Source organism: Pholis gunnellus (genome assembly GCF_910591455.1).
Source record: "Pholis gunnellus genome assembly, chromosome: 2".
NCBI lineage: Eukaryota > Metazoa > Chordata > Actinopteri > Perciformes > Pholidae > Pholis > Pholis gunnellus.
In genome coordinates, this window is record NC_136536.1 from 5,094,306 (window position 1) to 5,119,895 (window position 25,590).

The 25,590-nt window shown below is 44.0% G+C and overlaps 1 protein-coding gene across 1 annotated transcript in view; it reads right to left on the minus strand.

Moving 5' to 3' along the window:
• LOC306713214 (cadherin-4-like) overlaps positions 1 to 25,590 on the minus strand; it is a gene marked incomplete at both ends in the record, with an annotated part of 215,435 nt that overhangs the window by 107,060 nt on the left and 82,785 nt on the right. Inside the window, one exon of the mRNA XM_079182862.1 lies at positions 11,440 to 11,463. Within this exon, the coding sequence (XP_079038988.1) occupies positions 11,440 to 11,463 (24 nt within the window). The remainder of the gene's footprint in view (positions 1 to 11,439; positions 11,464 to 25,590) is intronic.

Below are 25,590 nucleotides of genomic sequence, written 5' to 3' on the forward strand. Positions count from 1 at the left end.
CAATCTTTGTTTAAAGCGCCTTAATGCAAACAGATGCAATCAAATGTGGTTTACAAGAGAGGAAAACTCCAACGCAGAAAAACATGGATACAAAAGCAGTGGATTCCTCAACACCTCTGTATCATTTAGTTGCATACCTCTCCTCTGCAGGTATACAGCCGAGCTGACGGAGGAGAATGATGGAGCCGGTCTAAAGCCTCTAGTCTCCGGCTCCGCGGGCTCTGAGAGCAGCCCGGTTCCCCCGACGCTGCCTGATGGCTTTAATTGGTCTCCTCTGGCTAGGAGCGGAGCACAGGAATCCCTACCTGCTAATGGAGTGAGCCGCCACAAGAGTGATAACTCGAGCATACGCTGGAGTGTGCACACATCCATGTTCGATCAAACAGACACACACACACACACACACACACACATGGATGAGTGTGCCCACGCTCACCTGCGTGCACACACACACACACACACACAGGGCTCGCTACAAACACACAGTTGCACAGATGTACAAAGTAAGCATTTATTCCACACGGGATCCCCCGCCGACTCATTCTGTCTCCTTCCTCTCTGCATTCAGACATAAATCCATATGCCTGAAAACCTGCCACAAAAATCCGATCCGGCTTTTCCCTCACATGCGATTTTGGAATAACGAGTTGCTCCCTCCAGCAGCTGGCTGTTTGATTGCTACATGTCAAAGGGTAGCGTTCAGGGACTATTTCCCACATCCAAGGAGGGGTTGAAGGGAAAGGAATGAATGCCACACGTTATAAAGCAAAAAAAACACACTATTCCACCTATCTCTCGTTCTGTGGGTTCATCTAATGTGGCAATTCTCGGGTTCAACTCCACATGAAATGCCATCTGGTCGACTGATGAGCTACGCTTCAAACGGTGTAGGGAGGAGAAAATATAAAATATGCAGAAAGAGGGTATCACACATAAGGTAATGCTAAATTATTGTTAGCAACGGCAACTTAAAACTGATGCTTTTAGAGAAAATCCAGTCTGTGGTGTCCATGAATCATATATCAGAAATGTTGAGACGCAAAGTTTAAAAAGGGAAGAAGAAGAAAAACTCTGTTTCCCACTGTTGTCACTCTGGGGAACGATTATAGATGTTATTATTCTCCCGGACAGATGCTGTTTGTACGGAGTAGACCATCTCCAGAGCTTTGCGAGATGAGAGAAAGAGAGAAATAAACAGACAGACAAACAGACTGTAATACCAATGGCGGAAGTACAGCACGTGAACCTCCTCTTTATCTAATGAGCCATTCGACAGACAGAGACCACTCCCCATCTTGTGTAGCGCTCAGCTGGGAATTACAATGCTGAGGACAGGGAATTGGTAAGAAAGCAGCACAAACGCACCGCACACACACGGCAACTCCCCGTCGTCTTCGAGCAGACCTTGAAAAAGTACATGAAAGACAAACAAATACAAAATTGGCCGAGGGTAAACGGGAGGGGAAAGACGATGTGCAAATGGAAGAAAAAAAAAAAGAGTGAAACCGAACCATGCAGAGGGAGCGTGATCTTCTTCAGCATTAAAGCTATACGTGCATTTACTGACTGAACGAGAGCGCCAGTCTCCCATGTGTCTGAAGTGCACGGAAAACAAAGCTGACAGAGAAGATCAATCCACAAAACTCAACACATCCCAGCACCAGCTGTCACTCTAATTGCCTCCTTCTACTGTCATCTTTAGCATCAATTCCACGCTAATGCTGCACCAGGTAGAACTGGTTATGAGTCCGCAAAGATTCTGCTTCTTCTAATGAGCATCGGATTTCCATATACAGAAATATATTTCTTTTTTTGTTTTTGTTTCTGTAGTGACTACAGACCCTCTGTATGTGCAGATAAGTTGTGTACAGTATTCGTGCCATCGTGGCGCCGTGCCAATCTGGATTCTTAATGGGCTAAGCAGTGTTTACTTTTCAAAGACTTCCACATGAATTATTGATGGCTGCGAGCAGATTTGTGCTCGGAATTAGCCCAGAATAATCCATCTGGGCCCATCTTGCTTCCTAGGTGCCACGTCTCTCTCCAGGGTAAACAGGCTGACTGGAAACGTACGTAGCTTTGCAGTAATTTGTTATCCTGATTCCTGCTGAGTGGTTACTTAAAGTGGCACAATAAAAACCTTCAGCTTAAGAAGTGAGGCCCCGTGAGCGCTACGGGACGGTGGCCAAAGGGCTTTACTCGTCCCACTGGAAACACAAGACATGCATGGATAACGTCAAATGAATAAATTTACAAATATGTCGTGTTTTGTTGTTTATGATCGAAGCTACAGTGGACTAATCATTTCGCAAATATTTGTTATCATTTGCCAACGAGTAGTTCCTGATCCCATCAGGGCATCGGGGGAGCAAAGCAGCATTCCCAAAGAGACCTGGCAATCAAATCCTCTCCCTTTACCCCTTTGTTAACTTATTAAAATGTGATTTATTGACTGATTCTTCTTTCTGAATCTTTAACCCCCCTTCACTGTCCTTTCCCCTGCTCCCTCTATTGATTACGAGTTTCCTGTTTCTGCACTGTGGTTGCCTTCACTCGCCCCTACAAATGGCCTCCAAACGAGAACGCCTCCGGAGCTTTTCTTTGTTTGGTTTCAAAGCAGGGAGAGAACCGTGGGAATTCTGCGATGTTAGGAGACGGGAACGTGGGGCCTGAAACACCTGATGCAGCAAACGCACCTCACGATGTGATACTTTATCACCTCCTATTTTGCTCTTCTCTCTTAATGTCTCGAACAGAACGTATTATTATTACATGAGCCCGAAGGGACGACAGCCGTAAGGAAATGATTTGCTTTAAATGCGTCCGTGCATTGGCTCGTGTCGTAAAACATAAACTCAACAGAATAAACTGTGAACGTGTGAATGGTATAAATGAGAATAGTTATCAGAGGGAGTCTGAACTATGCGGGGGGGGGGGGGAGCCGAAGTAAGACATGACTTCTACATTTGAGAATTTCTTCCCACTGGGCTTGTGTGAGCGATGCCAATTTGTCCAGACCCCGATTCATTTTCTTGGCCCTCGTTGGTGTCAGAAAACTTTGCATCTGAAGTTTGGTAATAAACTCTTGGACACGATCCATCCCTCGGACGGAAATGAACCAGCTCGAGCGAAGAATAAAGACACGTTTCGTCCGCAGTCTGTCAGAGGCAACTGGCTCCGCGTTCTTTCCCGTTTGTGGATTTTTAACTATTCAACTTTCTTCTTCATTTTTTGGCATTAAAACACCCATCTGCCGTTACTGTGGTGACATGCTTTGGAGCAGTAGAGGTTTGAGGAGAGCAGCACTGTCGAAGGAAAAAGCCTGCCTAATTAGTGAGACTGTGGAGTCAAGAGATGTGTTTATCTCATTACGGGCATCTGAATGAATATTCACACACCCCTCACTGAGGAATGCGTAGCTGTGTTTAAACGTAAAACGGGAGAAATCAAAAAGTGCGCAAGAAAGGTCTGAACTATTTCAAAAGATGATGCGGAATGTAACGTGTGTAATTGTTGATGATTAGTGTGGCTCAGGGTTTACAGCAAGTGGCGGAGGTTTCATGTTTTCCTGGTGTGTATGAGACTCACCACGATCCTCAGACGCTTTTTTTCCGGTTTCTCCGGTATCCATGTACTGAGCAGAGATTGATGTACTCTGCCGTTCACTCCCTGTCGGTATCCCTCTGTTTCACCCTGCTGAGCTAATCCAAGCTGGCCAAATCCCTCTGCCGAGCAGGGCCCACATAGGAGCTGTCCTGCTGGGTGCAATATGCCGCCCGCTACCCCGGCCATGCCAGCCCCCGTAGGGCTCCCGAGACCAACTGTGGCGCCTTGTCAGTAAACAGACAGAGATGTATGAATCGTCTAAGTGACTCGGAGCAGGTTGCCCTGTGACAATAACATGTTCTCGAATCCTGACAGAGACTTATTTGCTCCACGGGATCACCGGCGCTCTGTTCCCGGGTGACACCACGATGCGACGCAGGCGTCGGCAGCCGCGCTCTAATCTTCCAGCTACCTGCCACCCGCCATCAGATACAGAGCTGATGCACCTTTTAAATGGAAGCGCAGAGAGAACATTTATGATAAGCTGTCGTCTATCTCTACATCAGTCCATTACACTTAGCCTGTACGGACGGTCTGAAAACTCCATCCACCAGTGGAATCAGCGTGGCATCCCGCTGAGCAGACTACAGCAAATTAAGTTCATCCGTCAAGGGAACAGGCTGCTCTCATGTCTAATTGGCAGTTGAGGCTTAAAGAACAAGATTCTATGAGAAAGAGCGGTGATCAGTTTACTTCCGTCTCCCGTCCTTTTTGTTATACTTGTCTCTGCCTTCATCTGCTCTCTGTCTTTGCCTGAGAAATGTTTCAATGCCCAGGCAGCCTTAATGAGTCCAGGATGTGGGTCTGCCGAGACTCCCTCTGTGCGGTTTTGTCTTTATCTTTATCCCTGGCTAACACAATCGGACATGTTGCAGGGTTTAGCGTGGCAAAACAAAAACGCATTATCAGCCTCTTGTGAGCAATGACGAGGAGCCCTTCACACTGTCGCAGATAAAAGCTACCTCCGCTTCATGCACAGGTGACACCCTTCACAACCAATGTCTTTGTTTCACCAATCCTTGCAGAGAGATTTCAATTATGCTTGTTTCGGGGTGGGGGGCCATGGTGAAATGACAGTGTCTTCTGGTGGCCTTTAAATCCTAAATATCACGGACCTTATTAGGAGTTAGTAGACAAGATCATGTCTATAACGACCCCTCTCTCATGCAGAGTACACACAATTGAATTAAAACAATAATATATATATATATCAAATATATATATTAAGGTCGAAGTAATCATGGTCCTTAGCGCAGGTATCCAGAGTGTGATGAGCAGGACATAAGAGCGGAAAACAAACCATGCATGTTCACAAATACTCTCTCAGTCATTATTGCTAGTAGCAGTAATGAATGAATGAGTATGTGTGAACATGCATGTTGCAGTCTGCACGGGAAACTCAAAAGCAACTTGTTTTACTGCAGCACACTCAGGGCTTTGGGCAGTTTAATTGCATCCAAGAAAAACGTGGGAGTAGGTTGATGGTAGCAGAAATAAATTCAATTAGAGTCAGGATGGTAGCGCTTCCTTTGTGTGGGCAGCCTTGGACAGCCACAGCAACATGTTGAGCAGAGAGGAAAACTTTAAATTCAATTTCAACTAGCGTGTCTATATTAATTTTTTTATAAAAGCCTATTTATGAAGGCTGCTGATGGAATAAGCAGATGAAGAAGACTAAGAGTGTACAGCAACACTCGTCGCTCTGTGAGGCTGTACTGACTCACAGCTGTACATGTATCATAGTACTTTGGGCTAAATGTAGTGTAATGTTAGTTTAGCATGTTAGCCTGCTAAGTGTAGCTAATCAGCACTTAACACACAGTCAAGTGAAGGCTGATTTGGTCATTAATTAACCAAAGTATTGGGAACAAAACAAACTTGATGATGGTGCAAGACTAACTGTCAGTGAACCACCAAAGAGATTACAATTCATCCTGAGGGAGATTGTGTGAATGCGCAAACCAATTTTCACGGTAATCCATAATTTTTCCTCCAAATTAGTGGGGCTCAAAAGTTAGGAGGGAACACCGAAGTCATCAGGACACGTCGTCTAAGAACCACGACCGTCCACAGTGTTGAGCTAATCCATCCAGTTGAGCTATTTCCCCGACTGCTCGTGATGCTTGATGAAAAGTTTGGGGGATAATCAAAGTCATGAAGATTCGACCTCTGGGCACCACGGATGTCGACCACATTTCATGGCAATCCATCCAATAGTTTAATGGAGATTTTTGCCTCGCAAAACAGTGGATTGTTAACATATTTGTGTTCCTTTCCAAAACAACACATTAATGACAATGTTCTCTAACACTTCCATAGAAGTAAAGACAGTTGGGGGATGCGTGCGAATCAAAGTAAATCAAAGCACCACCTGTACCACCATATGACAGACGTGTGATCAACGGAGCACTTTAGATTCACACCGCTATCAACGCAGATGTCTGAAAATAATCAAAATAATGACTTCAGCTGATATTATAATGTATTAGAGTATCATGTTTTCACAAGGATATGAGGGAAGTCAGTTGACACGGCGACACATAGAAGAATTCTATTTCTTATAATTTGTATATTTTGTTGTCATTACCCAGCTTGTTATTAGCAATATTCACCAAGTAATTACTGTCAACCAATGAAGTCAACAAACATATAGACAATAGTTTAGTCTATTCGGGTCTTGACATAAAGTAGACTTGAAGTTGTGAAGGCAATTATCTTTAATGGAATAAAAAAAACAGATCCCACACACATATTACAAATTAAGTAATATGAATAAAGTGGATTTTACAGTCTACAAAAAACGACTGTCATACATGAGGTGCTTGGATACATATTGGATCTGCAGCAGCTATTTTTGACAAATAAAGAAATGACTAAGACACCCTGCTCCCACCAATTGAGTGTACTGGTGTTCGTATTAAAATTAAAACTCAATGATTGTAAATCGTCACTTTGTACAATGTAAACATGGAAATCTGCACCTTTAAAATAGAAGAGCAATAGACACTACAACCTACTTACTCCTGCAAACAATAAGGTACAAGTTACTCAAACTTTGAAACGCCCATAAAGAACATTAGAGGTTAAGAGATGGGTTTTAAAATGGCAGCATCAGGATCAAGTGGGCATGATGAGGTTTTAATTGCATTATTATTTTTTTTAATGAGCCCAGACAAGGTCCCTCACACATCATTATTTACGCCCTCCAGTAGCTAGTAGTCAACTTCATGTTTACTACGGTGCCTCTGAACAACGCTGCAAACTCCTCACACTCCGGTGCAGCGATGGTGTCAGAGAGGCTTTTTGGAGCTGGATTTGAGAGGCTGCTAATAGCCGAGAAGATCACATGAGGATTACTGCATTGTGATTATCAGTTACCAATTTTGAGAGTTAAGCTGTGGGCATTTCTAATTGCTGTGTTAAACAGCGATGTGCTCTTTTCGAGTGCCAAAATAAACCAGTAGCCTAGTTTTTTTGCACTCACATGTTCTGTATTTGGGTTAGAGAGATCCTTATTTCTTAATTCCTATTTGGATGTCTTCTTTGCAAGTCTGTGCTGTCAGAAGTAGCCTTTAGCTAACTGGTAAGTTACCAAACTCTCACAAGAGGAGGGAGGAAATGTTGAAGGTAAATTATTAATAGACTTAAAACTCAGCAGCTCCAGGCAAAATGTAAAATGGAGAAATGGTCAATGGTCTGCACATATAAAGCGTTTGTCTGCCTTAAACGGGGGGAAACGATTCACAATCGGCCTCTCATTCACTCACACACACACTGATGGGGACGGAGCTGCCCTGCAAAGAGCTGGCCTGCCCATCGGGTTCAGATATTTGCTCTGAGGAGCCAGATGTCCCATATTCCGATAGCGATTAGAGAGTTTACATCAATCATTGGCTCAAATTAAGATTCAATCCTTGCAAAACTATATTTTTCAAGCAGATTCCTCAAGCACTTTAAAAGGAGGCTTCGTGAAAACCAAGAGACGAGCGTGAGCAAGGAGGCAGAAACACATTTATTCATCGTGCCTTAAGATTCCTCAACTGGAGCTAAACAAGTAATTTCACACGAGGGAGAGAAATTACCGGTGTGAAGACGGAATGTTTCCAATTTAGCGACGGAAGGAAGATATCGAACAAAATGTAACGAGGGAGAGATCCGGAAATTTAGAGATTTAGGAAGGAGGGGAGCGAAGAGAGAGAGAGACAAACAGAGAGAGAGAGAGAGAGAGAGAGAAGTTGTGTCGCTTCCTTGTGCAGATGTAAGTTGACAGGTAAATTAGCATGTGCGGCTAATGGGGCAAAAAGCAGCCGAGCCCTCGCAGGCACCCTTTCACTCTGACAAACAGGCAGCTTGTTGACCCAACCGTCGCCTCCGTCACTCCATTCCTCAGTTCTAGCATTTCAAACACACACACACACACCACCCTCCCACTTTGACCCTGGCTCCCTTGCTTGACATACTTACTCCACACATTCCGGCACCACCGCCCATTAAGCTGCTATGAGTGTGCACCAGAGGAGGAAAACATATCTGATAGGATTTAGAAATCAGAGATGAACTTGACGTGTTCAAAGAAAGCTTTAGAGACGTCGGCGTTTCTTGATTGATATTTTATCAGTTTTTTCCAGCAGAAATGAGAAGCAGCGAAAAATCACGGATCACAGCGAGCATCTTGAATAGAGCGTGTGGAGTTGTTTACAATCTGCTCATCAATGCGAGGGGTAAATCTCTCGCCCGCAGCTTACTTTTTTTGTTCTCCTCCTGACAGGAATCAATAGGCAGATTGTTCTCTGAATCTCTGTCATTCATTTTGTTCTTTCTTCCAATCACTTTGCCGTGCATACCTTTGATGCCATGTGTGTATGTCATCCATGTGCCTGCGTGGTGAGTACGTGCACATGCATGCATGTTTTTGGATCTGCGCAAGAGAGACAACAGTTGCTTATTACCATGTATCAGCGCGCCTGTCCTCTCGGAGCGGGAGTCTGAATGTTTCATCTAATCATTAAACGCTGACAGGCTTCACAGAGTGGCGCCACTGATCCCCGTCAGAGGAATAACGGGGCCCGACTTCATTAGCCCTGTTAGTGCTAAGCTGCTCTACCCTCACTCACGCCTGGCTTAACCTGCACAGTGATAAATGCTGAGAGGAGAAGGAAAAAGATAGGCGGCGGGAAAGAGGGGGTGAAACAAAAGGAAAGCAGGCACAAAGGCATTTAAAGAGAGAGGCAGAGGTGCCAAAGCCAGGTACATAGGGATGAGGACGGGAGAGATGGGCGGGGGGGATGAGAGAGGGCACAGGGCGTGTGAACCTGGAGTTTTCAGAGGCGGGGGGGGGGGGGGGGGGGCGCTCAAAGTGGCGTTTGAACTGAGAGGGGATTTACAAATGCAAAAAAAAACGAGCAAAACAATCAATTAACTTGTGTTGCAATTAATCAATTATTACGCCGGCGCATTGACAGCCAAAGTGCTTAACTGAGATTCTATCGTGAGGCAGCGATGTGTTGAAGAATTAGTATTGACCTCTGTCCGCACTCGTGCACGAGCGTCTATAAGCGTGTAAAGATATGCACAAACATCATCACATCATCCTCCTCGGCGTTATTTCTCCAGCGCATTCATCTGGTTTCCCCTCCTATCAGGAACCTCCCCCTCCCCCTCCCCCTCCCCTCTCAACACTCAGTCTTTTCCTCCTGCCAGCAGAGGTTTTTGGCTGGCTTAAGTACGCCCACGGGCCCCCGGGGGACAGCCCATGACGGATGGCACTGCGTGTGACTCCGATTCGATCCAGCCCATTTGATAAATTTATCGCTGGCATTTTGAAAATGAAATTAGAGGGACGTCTCCTGGAGACTGTTTTTCCAGCACAGGTGCCATAAATATACTTCATTTGGCAGCGGAGAGGGAGGAGGAGTGTAAGGGGGTGGAGAGGTGTTGGATAAAGGATGTCATGGTAGGAGAGGGGGGGGGGGGAGGTTCCACAGAAGTAGTGAACTAAAGAATAAGGTCACATTATTATAAGGTCCTTTATTAATCATGATATTGGTGAAGAACACTGGTAAAGGTTACACACCCACCGCCTGGTAGCTACTTGGACCTAAATACTACGTGCTGCTCCTCAGACTAACACATGTACTGTGGCCATGTACTCCAGACGGGAGACTCTCATGTTGAATATATACAGATTGAGACTGTGGGGAGTTGACATTGCCAGTGCGCCCAAACGTCCTGCTTTCTCCATCTTTCACGCTCAGGCACACACATATACTCACACTCACACACTTATATGCCAGTCTTTTTTAAGAGACGTGCGCACACAAACACATGCTTTATGTACACTATCTTTGCCTCAAGGTCCCATGGCTCTTCAGTAGCAATGGCACTGTCATCGCTGTATAGCCGGGATATAACTCACGGTGTACGAATGAATACCGCCGGCTATCTTTCTCCACGGAGCTCTCTCGGCGTGTGGGACGGGTGAGAGACAGGGAATGTTTTCGTTTGACGCTCCTCACTAAACGGATTTGAATCGGAGGTATTGCATCGGGAGGAGAAAAGGAAGACATACAAAGCACGCCAGAGAGTCAGACACAGACATGGACACCTACGGGCTGACACAAGTGAGCGTTCATTCACTATCAGGGCCGCGTGGCCTTATTTATCTCCCTCTCATTCAAGAGACGTGTGGCTGTGGAGGGATGATGTACACCACGGCGGCCTCTGCTCCCCTTCTACATCTATCAGAGAGTGAGGCTCCCGCAACCCACATCACTTACCTTTATGGGCCCATCTGACAGCGTCGTACACCTCATAGTCATCACGCGCATCAGTGTGTGTGTGTGTGTGCGAGGGCACACTAAGCGTAACCCGACACACAGACATCAAGGCCTTTGCACAGAATCTACAAGCATCTGAAGCTTTGCGAGGTGAAAAAAAGTTAAATAAATGTCGCCACGTTCTCAAAGACGCATTCCCCGCTGTTAATGTTTCTCAAATATACATGTTGTGCACATTACATCAGACCCGGGTGACAATGACAATATTTTCAGCAGAAGTTCTGTTCTGCCCCGCGCAAAAAAAAAAAAACGGCACCCCAAGTTGGCGCGAGCACCGCGGGGGGAATCAAAGAAAGTTTCAACAAAAGCAGCGGGGAAGTTCTCCCCGAGTGATTGTCTGCCTCGGCTTCTGCAATCACGGCGCGTGACACGCCCTCTGCCATTAACGCATCTCCGCTACGAGGAGCGGAGCTTCTGGGACTGCTGGGTGCAGACACCTGCGGGCTGCCACTCAGAACAAGACCTCCCGGAGCTATTTAGACAGTTTGACTGTGACCCCCCCCCGCATCATCTAACAAACAAAGCCCATCAAAACAGCCCACAGGTACTTTCCCCAACAAACGTCTCCCGCCTCCTACACCTCCCGTCTCTCCCCGAAGATCCAATATGCAAAAAGGATAACCTCCCCCAACCTCACATTAACATACACGTGAAAGTGTGTAGGAGTCGGAACAGAACTGTGATTAGTCTAAACATAAGACTCACAGAAATAAGCAACGCAATGCTGCGCTCTCCGTCGTTGCGGGATGGCGGGATCATTTAGTCTAGGTGTCAGTGGGTGTGAGTGATTGAGTTTGTAATCAAACAGATTGTTCTGCAGCAGAAACACCGACCGACTCAAATTCAAATCAACATCACCAACGCCATGAAATGTTGTTGTGCTTTACTCATTGGCAAAAAAAGAGAGAGAGAGAATACACACAGAGCGACACAAGCGCACGTCACCCATCTGAAGACGCATGGGGATCCACAGGTGACTGATTGAGTGCTGTCTTACCTTTTTGTGATGACACTGTGGTATCTGTAGATAAAAGAGGAGACACAAAGAGGGATCTGTTAGGAGCTGACAGGCAGCTGTACAGCACACACATAAAAAGCAGGAGATGACAGCCACGGCAGCGGTTTGCTGGGAGGGAAACGGGCCACCCAGGAGGATAAACAGACACTTAAGCACTCTCGTGCACGCTTGAATATGCGAACACACATAGGGACTAGGACGGAAGGTGTGTCTGAATAATACACTCAGCAGTTCCCCCCGCCCCCCCCTCCCCGCCCACCAAACAAGGACAGATCAGGTATCAAACACATCGCAGAGAGGCCTCAAGTAGAAAGATGAGAGTCTCCAGACACCTGTGAACCCTTGATCTCCTACACAACTTACCCTGAGTGAGCTTTCTAATAAGAAAGAAAATAAAAACTACAAAAAATAAAAACTTTGAGGTGCGGCGAGACAGAGCAAATCATCCTTTCAGCAAGCATTTTAGGTTCTTACTCGGAGCCCACTAGAGACACCGCTCGCCCACAAGGCGTGGATCAAAACACGGGCTGCTCGGAGGGAAGGATGTACTGCAACACGTTTTTTTTTAATACAACACTGAAGAAGAAAAACTGAGTGAGGCGTGTTTTTGTGACGGAGAAAAACTCAGTAACTCTAGCTTGTATAGTTCTCATAAAATATTTACCAGGACAGTGTTTGTAAGCTCCCACGGTTTCATTTTTATTTAATAGATTTGTCAAACTTGTAGGGATGTAGGAATAAATAAAAAGCAAAGGGAGGGGGAAAAAAGCTTCATTTTTTTTAATAATAACTTTGTTCTTTCAGCAGTTGAAATCCTTTAGAACATTTCTGTACTGGCCATGTGCCCAAAAAAGCCCAAATGGTCACAGACATGGGAGGGGAATAATTGAATCCGGATGGATTTGTGGTGTGCTGGGCTGAGGAAGTGATAATCCAAAGCTCTGCCTAATTGCCAGAGTAAAGATGGCGCCCATTGTGGGGGTGGCTTCAGTGTTTATCGAGGCAGTGTAGCTTGGGATTGGACTGAGCATTAGGGCTTCACACACTTTTGTTTTGTGAGGTGTTACAGTGGATTTGAGCAAATATTGGCCCTCCGGTTATTACATGGTCCGATTGTCTGCTATGCGACTGTCCATAAACTCTGCATGTCTACCCTAATCTGAGAGGAGGCTTCAAATAATTAGTTAGTGAAGCACTCTCACAGTCCAGCGCAGTCAAGCTTATCACTAAAAGAAAATCCTTGGTCCATTTCCTTCTTACCCCCGAAGGCTTACAAACTCTCGCCACTGTTAAAACCTCCGGGGTAGCCACAGAGACGACCAAATATTACCCAACATGTCCCAATCACCGGCCCGTGTCCTCCTCCTCCTCCTCTACGGTTATATATTTAAAAAGAAAAGACTATAGAATTTGTCAAACAAGTGCTTGTAGCACACGTATACCGTCTTCAAGGTTTCAAACTACTTTAAGTAGATGATCAGTTTTCCAAAGATTAAGAAACATTTCAAGAAAAACAGACAAAAGGAGAGAAAGGGAGGGGAGAGTGCTTTAAGGTGAAGCTTTTAACATTGGTACACAAACTCATGGAAATGAAAATAAGGGTCTGAAACAAAACTTGCCTCGTGCATTCTCTTATTCTTTACTCATCTTTCTCTTACTCCTTTTTGTACGGTGTGCTTGTACGAGAGTGCCACGTCAGATCTACAGCAGCGAAACCTCAGATAACTGTGGTCAATGACCAGCATAAACATGATGCATGCCACCTGTGTGTAAATGAGCACACTTAGAAGAAGAAGAAACCATAAAAGCCTTTATACGCATCCGGCCCCATATGTCTGCTATTGGAGATCCTTTGAAGGTTGTTAAAGGAAAGTCTATGACCATCTCTTCAGATCTAACTCTGCCCTGCTACAACCCTCCATTTCACAGACGAAATGTAATCACACCGGTAAACCTACTTATTCTAAACTCCACTGTTGAGCATCAGTTCAATTTCATGTGAGAAAAACACAGTACAGTGGCTACACAGTACATAGCAATGAGCACCTCCATCAAGCTTTCTGGGAAAGAGCTTGCAGAGGCTAAACAAAAAGCTGGAGACAACTCGACTCCGTCTTGATTTAATTTGAATATAACAAGGCATAATTTCAGTTATATTCAGGTAATTCCCCGGACGTATTACCTGCAAAAAACAGAAGGGGCCTACACCGAGTGTCGCGCTCTCTCTCTGTGCACAGATATATAATATATTGGGCGGGGAAAATGTACAACATGCTCTCTATTAATACTGTTTTGATAATGATAAATAAAGAGCACACGCACATACCAGTTAGTTGCTAATAAATTATAATTAAAAAAGCACTTTTTCCATTGGCTGGGTCAAAGCAGAGACACAATGCTGATTGGTGTGAGCACACATAAACAACTCTGCTGTTTAGGGAGGTAAAGAAAGCCTCCGCCATTGATTATTGCATGTCTTCCCAGCTATCAGTGGTTTATATGGATTTTAATTTGCAAAGAATATGTGAGTGGTGTTTTGATGTGCCCACACACCCACTGCAGTGGCCCCGTGGGTTTGAGCATTATGTAAACTAGGCCCAATGTCAATACAGCGAAGTACGTATGGAAGCCTTGTAGTTAAGAATCGGACAAAAGCATGCTCGAGGACACTAACAGCTTCATTTTGAAGACCGGTTTGCAAAATAAGTAAAATAAACATCCCCTAAATGTGTTGCATTGCTTTTCAGAAATGTTATGTTTCAGAAACGTAGCCCCTCACTGTCAAAGATGATGAAAGAAAAAGAAGCGATCAATGGCGAGAAAGACTGACACTAAGACGATTCGGTATTCAGCCAACATGTACTTTAACCTTACACTTTAATGTAGTAGGATGTTTAAATGGAAAAAAGTCAAAAGGCAAACAAAGAACATTAAAATGACATCTATTTACCTCGTTTTGGTGCCAATACATAGAAGGCCAATAAACAGAGGAGAAGTAAGAAGTCAGAGACATGAAAAACCGTCAACCTGACATTGCCCTAAAGGCCAGGCTTCATCTACTGTATTCCCACTGAAGCACACGGGGAAGTTGTTGTGCTTGAATTAGTAAATACTCAGAGTAAGACCTCACCAAATCTCTGGATCTGGATGAATAAAAGAAAAAAGAAATCGATGCTTGCACACAGTGGGCAGTTCCTAAAAATTCATGTTGGCTGCGAGATAACAGGGTTCAGCTCTGAGCCTGTGGAGCTCGTCCATCGGAGACAAGCGTCACCAACAAAAGATTTGCGTTTGGCACTTTAACAGCGCTAGTTAATCAGACACGTAATTGCATAATATAACGCTTGTTTCTTGGCCCAAAAACAAAGAACCCAGCTTCAGACCTTGTTCAGCGGTGAAGATGTGTCATATAACTCAGGATTACTCGCAAATTAAAATGAACTCCACCATTGTTCCCCGTGTGTCGTTCCTGCGGTAGCCATGGACATGCTAAGTGGCAAGCTAGGAAACGGGGACCGCTAAACCAAAGTGCCAACCTGCTTGCCTCAGCGGGAGCAGGTTTGTCTTTTGAAAAACGCTGGAGGCAGCAGTGGTAACCACTACACTAGCTGAAGAAACCACTCCAGCTTTCACATCGCCATCACGTCCCGCTGCACCAGTCGAGTCTTCCTTTGTCTCCGGTCATTTTGAGGAAGAAACTCACACGACAAAAGATTATTAATCGAGTCGCAGTGTTATACCCCGACGCTCTCTCACATAACGAATAACGCAGAAGTTGCCGCGCTGCAGAAAGTTGTAAAAGTTGACGAAACACATTGCACCGTACATGACTTGTCAGCGTCCGTTTGTTGTCAGCACTTTTCTGCAGAGTTTGGCACATTTTGTGCCATCTGTCACTTGTGAGCATCAAAACACAGAACATCGCATGCAAGGAAAGCTTCAACTTGATTGAGAATCCTTCCCCTCTATTGTGACCAATGAGCTGCTTCTTTCTACCCTTACTGCGTGTCTCAATGAAGGATTGGCACACCTGCACGGGACTCGACTAAAGCCGTAAACATTGTGTGATGGATATAACTGTAGTTAATGATAGCAGTGAGGACAAAAATAAGTCTCTCAGCGGATAGTACACATTTCTTAGATTCACCTCTTTTCCCCTCCTCTTACTCTCACCTTCCTTGAGTCTTTCAACCTTGCGCAGTCACAAACACTGTGTTACACTTCCCCAGTGTGACCCTTGATGTGAGGCCAGCTGGATCATTTTTGACACATAAATATTGTGCAGCAGCTCTTTCCGAGGGCTAGACTGTATTGTTTACACCGTTGGATCTTTGAAATCCTCCGTTTGGGGATTAAAAGGGGAGCGCAGTTCATTTCCCGATCGCTGCTCAGCATTTCTTAAGTTTATACAGATGGATTTCAGAGTTACTCGGATGCTCTCGGGTCATTAAACTCAGCACACAGAAGATAATGTGAACACGGGAAAAAAAAGGGAAAAAAAACTTTTGATAATTAGCATTAAAAATCACACTAAAACCACAGTTTTGGAGACATTATTAATTAAAATCGACCCGCGGCAGTCTCTGACATACTGTAATGCAGATGGTCCATTACAGATGAGGTGTAGCCAGGCCCAGAGCTGAGGCTGTGGATGGATGCTGGCTCTCTGATAAGGCAAATGTATGCGTCAAGTGTTAAAGAATCACCCCCTGATTCTTAACATACACTATACATCCCAGACTGATTGAATTAGACTGCTATTGGAAACCTGTCTTCTATTGACCTCTTAAAGTTGTGGCCTTCCAGCGGCCCGCTCAGGGAATAGTTTTAATTACAGCCAGAAATTGGGTTCGATTTTATCCCCATCATGAAGTGAGGAATCCTTACGGCTAATCATCGCGTCATCTGCACAAACGAAGACCACGCCATCGCTGTACGGCGCTGCAAGTAAGCACGCACACATATATCACCTTTGTGCGAGTGTGACCGCACATGTGCACGTGTGGCTGCATGTGAGCCGTGTAAAGGATGCAGTGTGCAGCAAAGTGTGCAGACTGCGAAAGAAACAAATGTGCCTGTCCTCAGATGATTAACCGCTATTGATATATCATCTCTATAATGTAATTAGGATGAATTCCAACGCTGTAGCTGTTCGTCTCTTTATCGCGCTCGCTGGTGGACAGTGACAGCTCATCAGTTAAAGTTACGAAGCAAAGCGGCGACTACGTGGTGTAATGGTGACACCAGTCAGTCGGGACCGTTGACCTGGATGTACAAGTCTGGGTGAAGCAAAAACCACAGACAAATGTCTTATAAAGCACCCAGCCAAATTTGATTAAAAACCAGTCTAAAAGAGTAGGTTCCAACGCTCAAAACAATGTATCCACTGCTCTGCTCATCAGTGGAATAAGCTACTATGACATAAGTTTAACTGTAACACGCTTGCAACACGTTCTCATGAGTGACCCGATTGACAGGCACACTGATAAGGCCGATGAGGAGACAGACAAAGCCGGACTGCCGGTACAAACTTGATGGCTTTCTTACGGATGGTCCAGCGGCCCAGTGGGATTCCTCCCAGTATGCCAGTACACCACTGCTAGCAAGCAAACTGTAGGCTGTGGTACTACGTGTTGTAACTGGCGATTGAGCAGCAGAACCACTGATGCTGTGTCGATGCTAGTTTTCGTAGCGTGTTAGGGGAGGGGTTATGCTAACGATGGCTCCAGTGCTTCACTGAGCCAAGATGTCAGGCCTGTTCAAAAGATCCGAAACACAAAAATTGTGAAAAAACAGTAAAAAGCTCCAACGCGGCTATTAAGTATTAATAGTCAAGTCTTTTTAAGTCTTAAGCTATTTTTTTCTAACATGAATAATGTGATTAGAAACCAATTTACTCTACACAAACATTCATGACTCTAGGAGGTTGGCAAATGAACCAGTTATGATATGATTCATATGTTTTGTGCTATATTTCCCTATACTTCCACTCCTGGGGGATGTAGAATCCTGAGTGACCATAGTGGATGACCTTTCTCAACATCTCTTGAGAGAAACCAAAGTCAGAAGCACTATTATCCTGCCAGTGACAACAGGTGATTGGAGGTAACAGGATGATGTCACCTTTAGCAAGAAGCTCCAAATTACAGCCCTGATGAAAAGCCATTGACAGCTGAAGACCATCATCCAGACAGCTTGTCGCTGCCTTTAATCATTATATTTAAACCTTTAACTATGCATCAATGGTTAATAAACACTGAAGGACGGGAAAGTTTGGAGAAAGCTGTTTGTGTAAAAAAAACAAAAAAGAAAAAAACACAAAGCACAAGCAATATACAGATGTGTTGGAGACATACATTAATACGCCGTACAGACTTTGAGTTTGGTAGATGTATTCTGTCTTTTCTCCTTATTTGTAAAAAAAACAAACGTATACGCACCATGATTCATTGAAGTAATGCATTAAAAGCAAACGCCTGCGCCGCTTTCACAGAAGAAAACAAGAAGACAGAACACAATCCTCGGTTTTAATTAGTCGAGTGTAGCGCATGCTCATCTGCTACGTAGTGCACGGGGAGAGCGGGGAGCGCTGCCTTCTTGCTCATTATGTACTAATGAGTTGTCTATTAATGAAAATGGAAAGCATTTATTTTGTGAGCACAAAGGGTTCAGCTGGATTAATTACTGCACTACAGCAACAAAATGAAAACAGAGAGTGCAGCATCACTCTTGTGTGGCACATTACCCATTAACCAACTGTTATCGTGGCCTGGCGAATGGTGCTGCCCGACACACAGGGGGAGCAGAGACTGTTCGCACAGGCCATTAAAACTTCATGCGAGCCGCACTTTCTCCACCTTCTGCATACTTTGTGTGATGCATTCAAGAGTATTGTCATGTCCACTCGTAAAAAAACCATGTTGACGCTGTAACATGAACACTTTGCTATAATGACAGCACAATTCACCACTGGGCAGGAATTTCAACGAAATCTTTTCTTTGCAGAACTTTGCTCAGAGAACAAGCTATTGCTTCAAGGTCAGTAAAGGACCTGATTGTTGATTTTAGAACAAAAAAAGAAGGAGGTGAAGACACTCCCTCCTGTCGACATCAATGGTGCTGAGGTGGAGCAAGTTTAACATTACTGGGAACCAACATCACAAGCAACCTGACATGGTCATCATCACACGTCTCCATCCTGGTGGAAAAAGCTGAAAAACGGCTGTATTTCTGGAGGAAACTTCAGAAGGCAAAATTCCTGTGCCAAGTTTTTGTTCACTTTAACAGAAGATCAATATAAAGCATTCTGACTGGAAACAACTCAAACTGGCATGAGATGTGCACGGCCCAGGACAGGGGGGCTCTAAAACGGGTGATTAAGACCACCCAGAACATTGTTGGTACCAATTTACTGAGCCTCAGGGATATCAGTGACAAGAGGTGCCTGCGAAGAGTCCAAAAGATATTAAAAAGACGTGTTCAGCCTGCTGCCTTCTGGCAAGAGATACAGAAGTATCAGCTGCCGACTTCAGAGCAGCTTCTTTCTACACATATAATATAGTTTTGCTGCTTTGTGTGTGTTTTTCTTATGAAGTAAACTGGGATAACAAACTTCATTTTGTTGCGGGAACCCTGTGTTGTACAATGACAATAAATGAAACCTTGAACCTTAGTGTGTGCCCAAGTGTTGGCATCTATATATTTCGAAAAGAAAAAAAAAATCTAACTGGATGAAAAATACCAATTGAAAAAGTTAATATTTAAATAAATACATATCAAAGACTTAAACACAAACTGCTGTTTTGGGGGAGATTTACAAAAAAGCTGAACAATGGCAGATCACGTGATCACCATGGAGGCCAAGTGAGAAAGCGGAGAGGGAGCGGGAATGGCTCGGCGTCCTCCCAAATCAATACAACAGCAGAAGTGTCATCCCTGTGGTGATTTTGTTGTGCTGCATTGCTTTTCAAACGGTGATCAGAATCATTCTAATTGCCCGCTAATAGCTTGATTTCCCATCGGGCTCTCCTTGGAGAGGTCTGTGGGGGGGGGGGGGGGGGGGGCGTGTGGGCTCTGGCAGCCCCAGCAGATGGTTCTTGATCAGATATTAGAGTCTGGGCAGCGAGGTCGTCTGGCCCAAAGAATTCGGCCCTGCCTGGGGGGATAACAGCCCCGTCTGAACGTCCGGCTCCAGCGCCAGACGAATGGCTCTGTGTCCCGGCCAGACTGCAGGGACATTGGAGAAGTGATAGACTGCTGTCCTTCAGTCTTGTGACAATCTGGGCAGACCAAAATCAGAAACATGGTGTTTGCTGCAGTTTATTTTTCCTCCAGGAATTTGTCTCGCCCGATTCGGGCTGTACATGACTCGATGATAAATGTTTATGCAATTGCCATCGCTGTCTGTTCTCTCTGTTGTGCAAAATAATCATACTGATCACCACAAAATCCTACTTAGGATTTGAAGAAAAGCTCTCTTTTCATTCCCATCACTCACCATCCCTATTGTAGGAATGTCAAAAGGAAATACAAATCAACATGTTCCAGGAATACATTTAAAAAATGCGTCTTGTAGATTGACAGAATAACAAGGAGGATCAAGACTCTTACTGTTAAAAGTGAATATTAATCTGAGGATGTCAGCGTGTGAATGTCTTTTGTAAAAAAAATAAGAACGATAAGATGAATCCTACTTAGACATCTCTGAATCATCCATTGACAATTCTATCTTCCATCTTCTTCCTCCTGCTTCATCTGTCTGTCTCTCTCGCTGCTGCTTTGACAAAGCCACAGAGGAAGCGGGGTGAATAAACACGAGAATCAGAGCTTTATTTATCCTTTCCCCTGCGACAGTGGCAGTCGAAATGGCAGGGCTTCGGATATGACCTTCAGTTTGAGTGGTTCTCCATCAGTCATCACCGCCACCCACAGATCAGACGGAGGATGAGAAGTAGTGGCACCCTCCGTCCTCCTCCCCATCTCCATCTCCTCTCCCTTTTTAACCTCCCCCGCAGATGTCCACAGGAGATTTTTCTCTTTTTTTTGTTTTTTACTCTCCTGCGCACATTTCTTTTTTACCCTTGTCCCGTCTTTTTGCGGTGCCTATCTCCTTGATGCCTTTCTCCTACTCACCTGTTCCCATTGTTTCCTCTCTGCGTGAGGTCTTGGCAGGTGTCTGGCATAAGTGTTGGACTCTTAAGAGCAAAAATAATGAATACATGGTTTGCTCCACTTCAACACATACAATACATCTTGAATTGAGGAAAGTAGAGAAAGAGGCAGAGGGATGGGGAAGTAAATGATTACAATAATGAAAGGACACACTTTATCCGAGTAGTCACTGAGGCGTCCTGTCAGCTAGTCTGATTACAGTGTTCAAAAAGAGGCGACAGCTAAGGGTGCCCATATATGACGGAATCCGAATAATACTCTTGAACTCAATCAAAGGCATTGTGTGAAAAACCCACATGAAGAGTCTCCACTCTAGTGAACAAGAAATATTTAGCAGGTGACACTTCCAGAAACCACTTAATGTAGTGAAGGAAACAAAATGTTGGCGCGTGTTTCGTAATCAGCGCAAACGCACACAAAGACAAACTCACAAAAATGCTAAGGCACACACACATACACAAACCTACTGCATTGCACATACTGACAGAAAGCTTCAATATCAAAGCAAAGACAGCAGCAGCTACAAAATGCGTATTTGCTTTTCTTATTGTAGCAAACAAGTGGTATGTAGCCTTCTGTAAATATAGCCCTGCTTCTTTTAATCAGGATTTAATAAGGTCTTCTTGTTTTTCTCCTAACACAATTACTGTGCTTTAATGTGTTTAAATGAAAGGTAAAGCTGATGATGTTACAGCAATAGATGCTCTTGAGTTAGTTAGTCGTACATTATGCTGGCGTGAAAGGATGAAACAGGAGACAAGAGGTACGGAGTCAGTCCCGAAACCAAGACCACTGAATTATCAAACGGTTTAACAGCTGTTGCACATTATTTCAGTATGTTGTAATCTACGTTTTTCGGAGCTCGTGTTGCAATAAATTATTCCACAAAATAACATCCATTGCAATAATCTCTGTCTGAAGCTTTTACCACAAAATAGCTCACAGAAAATGTTTTTGGGCCTTTTTTTATTTCACATACACACGAGCAAATGTTCATAACAAATGTTCTTATTTTCACCCTCAATGCACTTCTCCATAAAACCTTAATAATGAAGACGAGGTTTGAGGATGAGACAGAGAATTACATCGGCCTCGGGCTAGGTTGTGCATCTCCAACCTAATCATTCAGTCAGAGCACGTAGCATATAGCTGCAGCACATCATCAGCCTATCCTTTGTGTGGAATTAAGTACGCAGCTCTCGTTAAGCATAAATAGTGTCTTTTTCTTGTTATTGATAACATATGACAAAAAAAGCTAAATTACCTACATGCTAGATGTAAAGGGCAAAGCTTTTAGTCTGGCGGTCAGAATAACAGGCAGTAGAACATATGTAATCATTTCCAGGAACAGTCGTTGCAGACGCATCTTGAAAATAAATGGAAAATTGACGAGTGACAAATGTACAGCAGAATATGTCATCGTAAAATTACCTGCAATCATCCGTTAAAACAGCCCTTAATCTTCAGGATGGAGACACAATTGCAAATCTTAAATCACAAAGTTATCTCATCAATTAGCTTCGACTTAAAGCACGTAAGCGCTCCATTACTGTTGGTCTCAGCCGAGTCAATCCAGTAGAATGTTTTCTACTGGATCAGGTTTGTGCTAACAAAGAGTGTTTGATGAAATATCAAACTTTTTAGCTTTTGATTTGGTTGCTTTTCCTCAAAGAAGCTTTTGTCACATGATGTGTTCAAGTCCTGTCGGAAAGTAAAAAATCTGACCACAATGTCTGTCGTCCCAGCGAGTGGCGACGATAAATTGGGGATTTTGGGGGATTTTTTTTCTTTTTTAAGAAAACATCCTTTTTAAACCACAGGGGGGTTTTGGGGTTTAGAGGGTTGTAGGCTACAATCAGCACAGATAATAACTGATTAACAGAGAAAACTCATTTCAATCCAGTCCATCGTCTTATAGTGAAACAAATCTGTGGTGTGCTAAAAGTAGCTTGTCCTTAGTCTCAAGGTCTTCCCACTGTAAAGACAACAACTTTTTAAATAGATTTATTTCTGTCTATTTTGGTTTTAGAGGGTGCATGGGTGAAAGCCAGTCTTGTGGAACAGTATTACACCAAACTACCACACACCCAAGTGTGTGCGATAAGATTGAGTCATGCTTCCCCAGAGCTGCATGTAATTCACAGGCCATTGGGTGCAATTCACATTCAATTCAGTGAAGTGTAAAAGTCAATCAGACTTACAGTTTTTGGTCAGGTCAAGTCAACTTTTAAGTTTTCAGTTTGTACTGTGCATTACCAGAGACAGGCCAAATCTAACGGAACATTTGAACTTGAGATGTTACTTGAGAATGAGTGCATTTCTTCATTTAAAAAAGAATACAAATTGAGTTAAAGTGCCTACATTGTTACAGAAGTAGGGCGAGTTCACATGAAACCCTGCAGACTAGAGAAATCAATTGTGCTGAATAGTGCAGCTTTATATATAAAACTCCAACATTACCCGTTCCCTCATAGTGATGACCACCACTTATAAATCCTCAGCCTGTGGGTACAATTGTGACAAAGCTGCAACATTGGTGCTTCTGATGCTTTTTTGTTATAAACAGCGTCAACAAGAGACCGAGCTAATAGAAGGCGTCTAGACATGCTTCCTTCAAGTCCACAAATAGATAACAGATTGTCTGTCGGTGTGACGTCCAGTGGGACATTTACACACTTCGTTATCTATAGAAACGCGACGCATGCAAAGTGCAGTGAATATTTGTAGTCAGTATTGTGTTTGAGTTTCTTTAAACCACTTGTGGATGTGCTGTAGCAGAACATGAGAAAAAAAAAAACTCCACACAACAGCCTCAGGGCCGGCAAAAGAGCGACATCGTCTGCTACCTGAATGTCTAATTCAGAGCCGAGGACAGCTCCCCAGGTTTGAGGAGGATGAGGAGGCTGAAGAAGGATACTGTCCTCTTTGAGTGCTGCAGTCTATTGGCTCTCAAAGCCAGATTAAGTTTTCAAGGTTTCGTCCCAGCGTAGTGGCAGCTGTTGTAGTAATGTTTATGTTGTTGAGCACAGGATTTAACAGGATAGCGGTCATATCGCCACTGCAACGTTACAAAAGATGCAACATATATCATGAGGAAATGTTGTGCATTTATTCATACCTAAAGAAATGTGTGGTTACATTTCTTCCAGTCACTTTGTGATTTGGAGAAAGAAAGGGGAAGGTTTGAGCTGGAAATGGCTCTGCTAGCTAGATTACAAATACAGATGTGTCTGAGAAGGAAGCTCTTAGTGTGTAAGTCGAGATGTCCTCAGACTTTTCTTTGCTGTTGCCAAGCTGTTCTCTTTCATGACAGACGGGATATAGTATGAGCATTTTCGCTGGATACACGATTGAAAATAAGAACGTTGAAAATGCACTTTGCTGTAGTTCCCACTGCAACCCGCTTTGCTAGATCACAATACAAACATTTGTCTAGCGTTAGTAATAAGGTATATACTGAGCCTTTCCCCGTGTGGTATCATCGTAGCATAATTGTACTTTTTTTTTTTGAGAGATGCTAGTTTGATGCAGCAGAATGAATCATGCTGTAGACCTGGACACACCAGAGGCCCATCATCTCATGTATGGAGCCTTAAATCGCCCAGCGTGTGGAGATAATCGTTCCTCAGTTCGAATAGAAAGAGCCAACAGCTCAACAACAACAGATCAAGTGAATGAGTCCTATTGAAGCTCGGATGCAACATTCGCGATCTATCTTGTAAAGCCGGTGGGACCTCCCGGTGATTTTTTTTTTTTTGGCTCTGTCAATCGAATGCTTCTCTCTCATTCTCACTCTATCCATCCGTACTCAGGTACTAAACCCGTTTTCAAGGCTGGAGAGGGAGAAACTATCCTATCACAGCTGTTCTTTGAGGACTATCTGCTCTCTCTCTCTCTGCTGTCCTCTGCAAGGAGAACTGTAGCACTCCCATGATGACTAGGAACGAGGAAGAAGGATTAGCCTGAGATGGCGGGGAGGCTAATAGCGATAAAACACTTTGAGGACAACCAAGACATATTTGGCGGCTGGAATGATGACAAAGATAAATAAAGATGGGAAAGAAGGGAGTAAAGAACCTCATAAGAAACGGTGCACCCTCGCAAAAAAACAGCAATACAAATATTCCCGCATGCAAAAAATGCATATACACCCATGTGATACATACCTAAAGTGCACACTTATAAACTAACACTGTATATGCTCATTTCCAGTATATAGAAAAAGACTGCATTGGTAGCCTTCAACAATTCTCTATATTTCTCTTTTTTTTTCTGCACATTCCAAAAGTACATCGTATCTCTTCTGAATCGCAGCCTAAACAAAGAAACACGATTCTTCAGTGTACTGTGTTGACAGTGCGATCTAGACACGCCACCGTCCGGAAACGGGAGGAGGGGGAGACTCCCAGTGGCTGGGAACCGGCTGGCAGCCGGCAGGCAGCCAGGAGGCCTTCGGCTGGGAGGGGAAACACTAGCCGGCTGGCATCTGTAACTGTGTGAGCATCAATAGCAGCGGCTCTTCTTTCTTCTGTCAATAAGTGAAGGAAACAGAGAATGATGAACGGCGTAGGAGAGATGTGAGAACATGAACTGCGTCTTCCAGAGCAGAGTGATAAAAGTAGTCATTACTTCAGTTTGCTGCCCACTCTTTTTACGTGGTTTACTGCATTGAACCGGCACACACTGGCACAACACGCTCGGACAAATAGAATGATGCAATGTCCTTGTTATATTGCTTTTAAATGTGTTTTAATAGAAGCCGATGGACATAAACTAAGATTAAAAAATGATGCACTTAATAGTTATATTCAGGAAGCGTCACTACAGATTTATTATAAAAATAAATCGAAACATGAGCTGTGAATAAATAACCACAAACAACCTCTAATAGACCTCTGGTACTTCCTTTTAGGTTTTCCTCCCTCCAAGTACATCAATTGACAAACAACAGTGTCACCT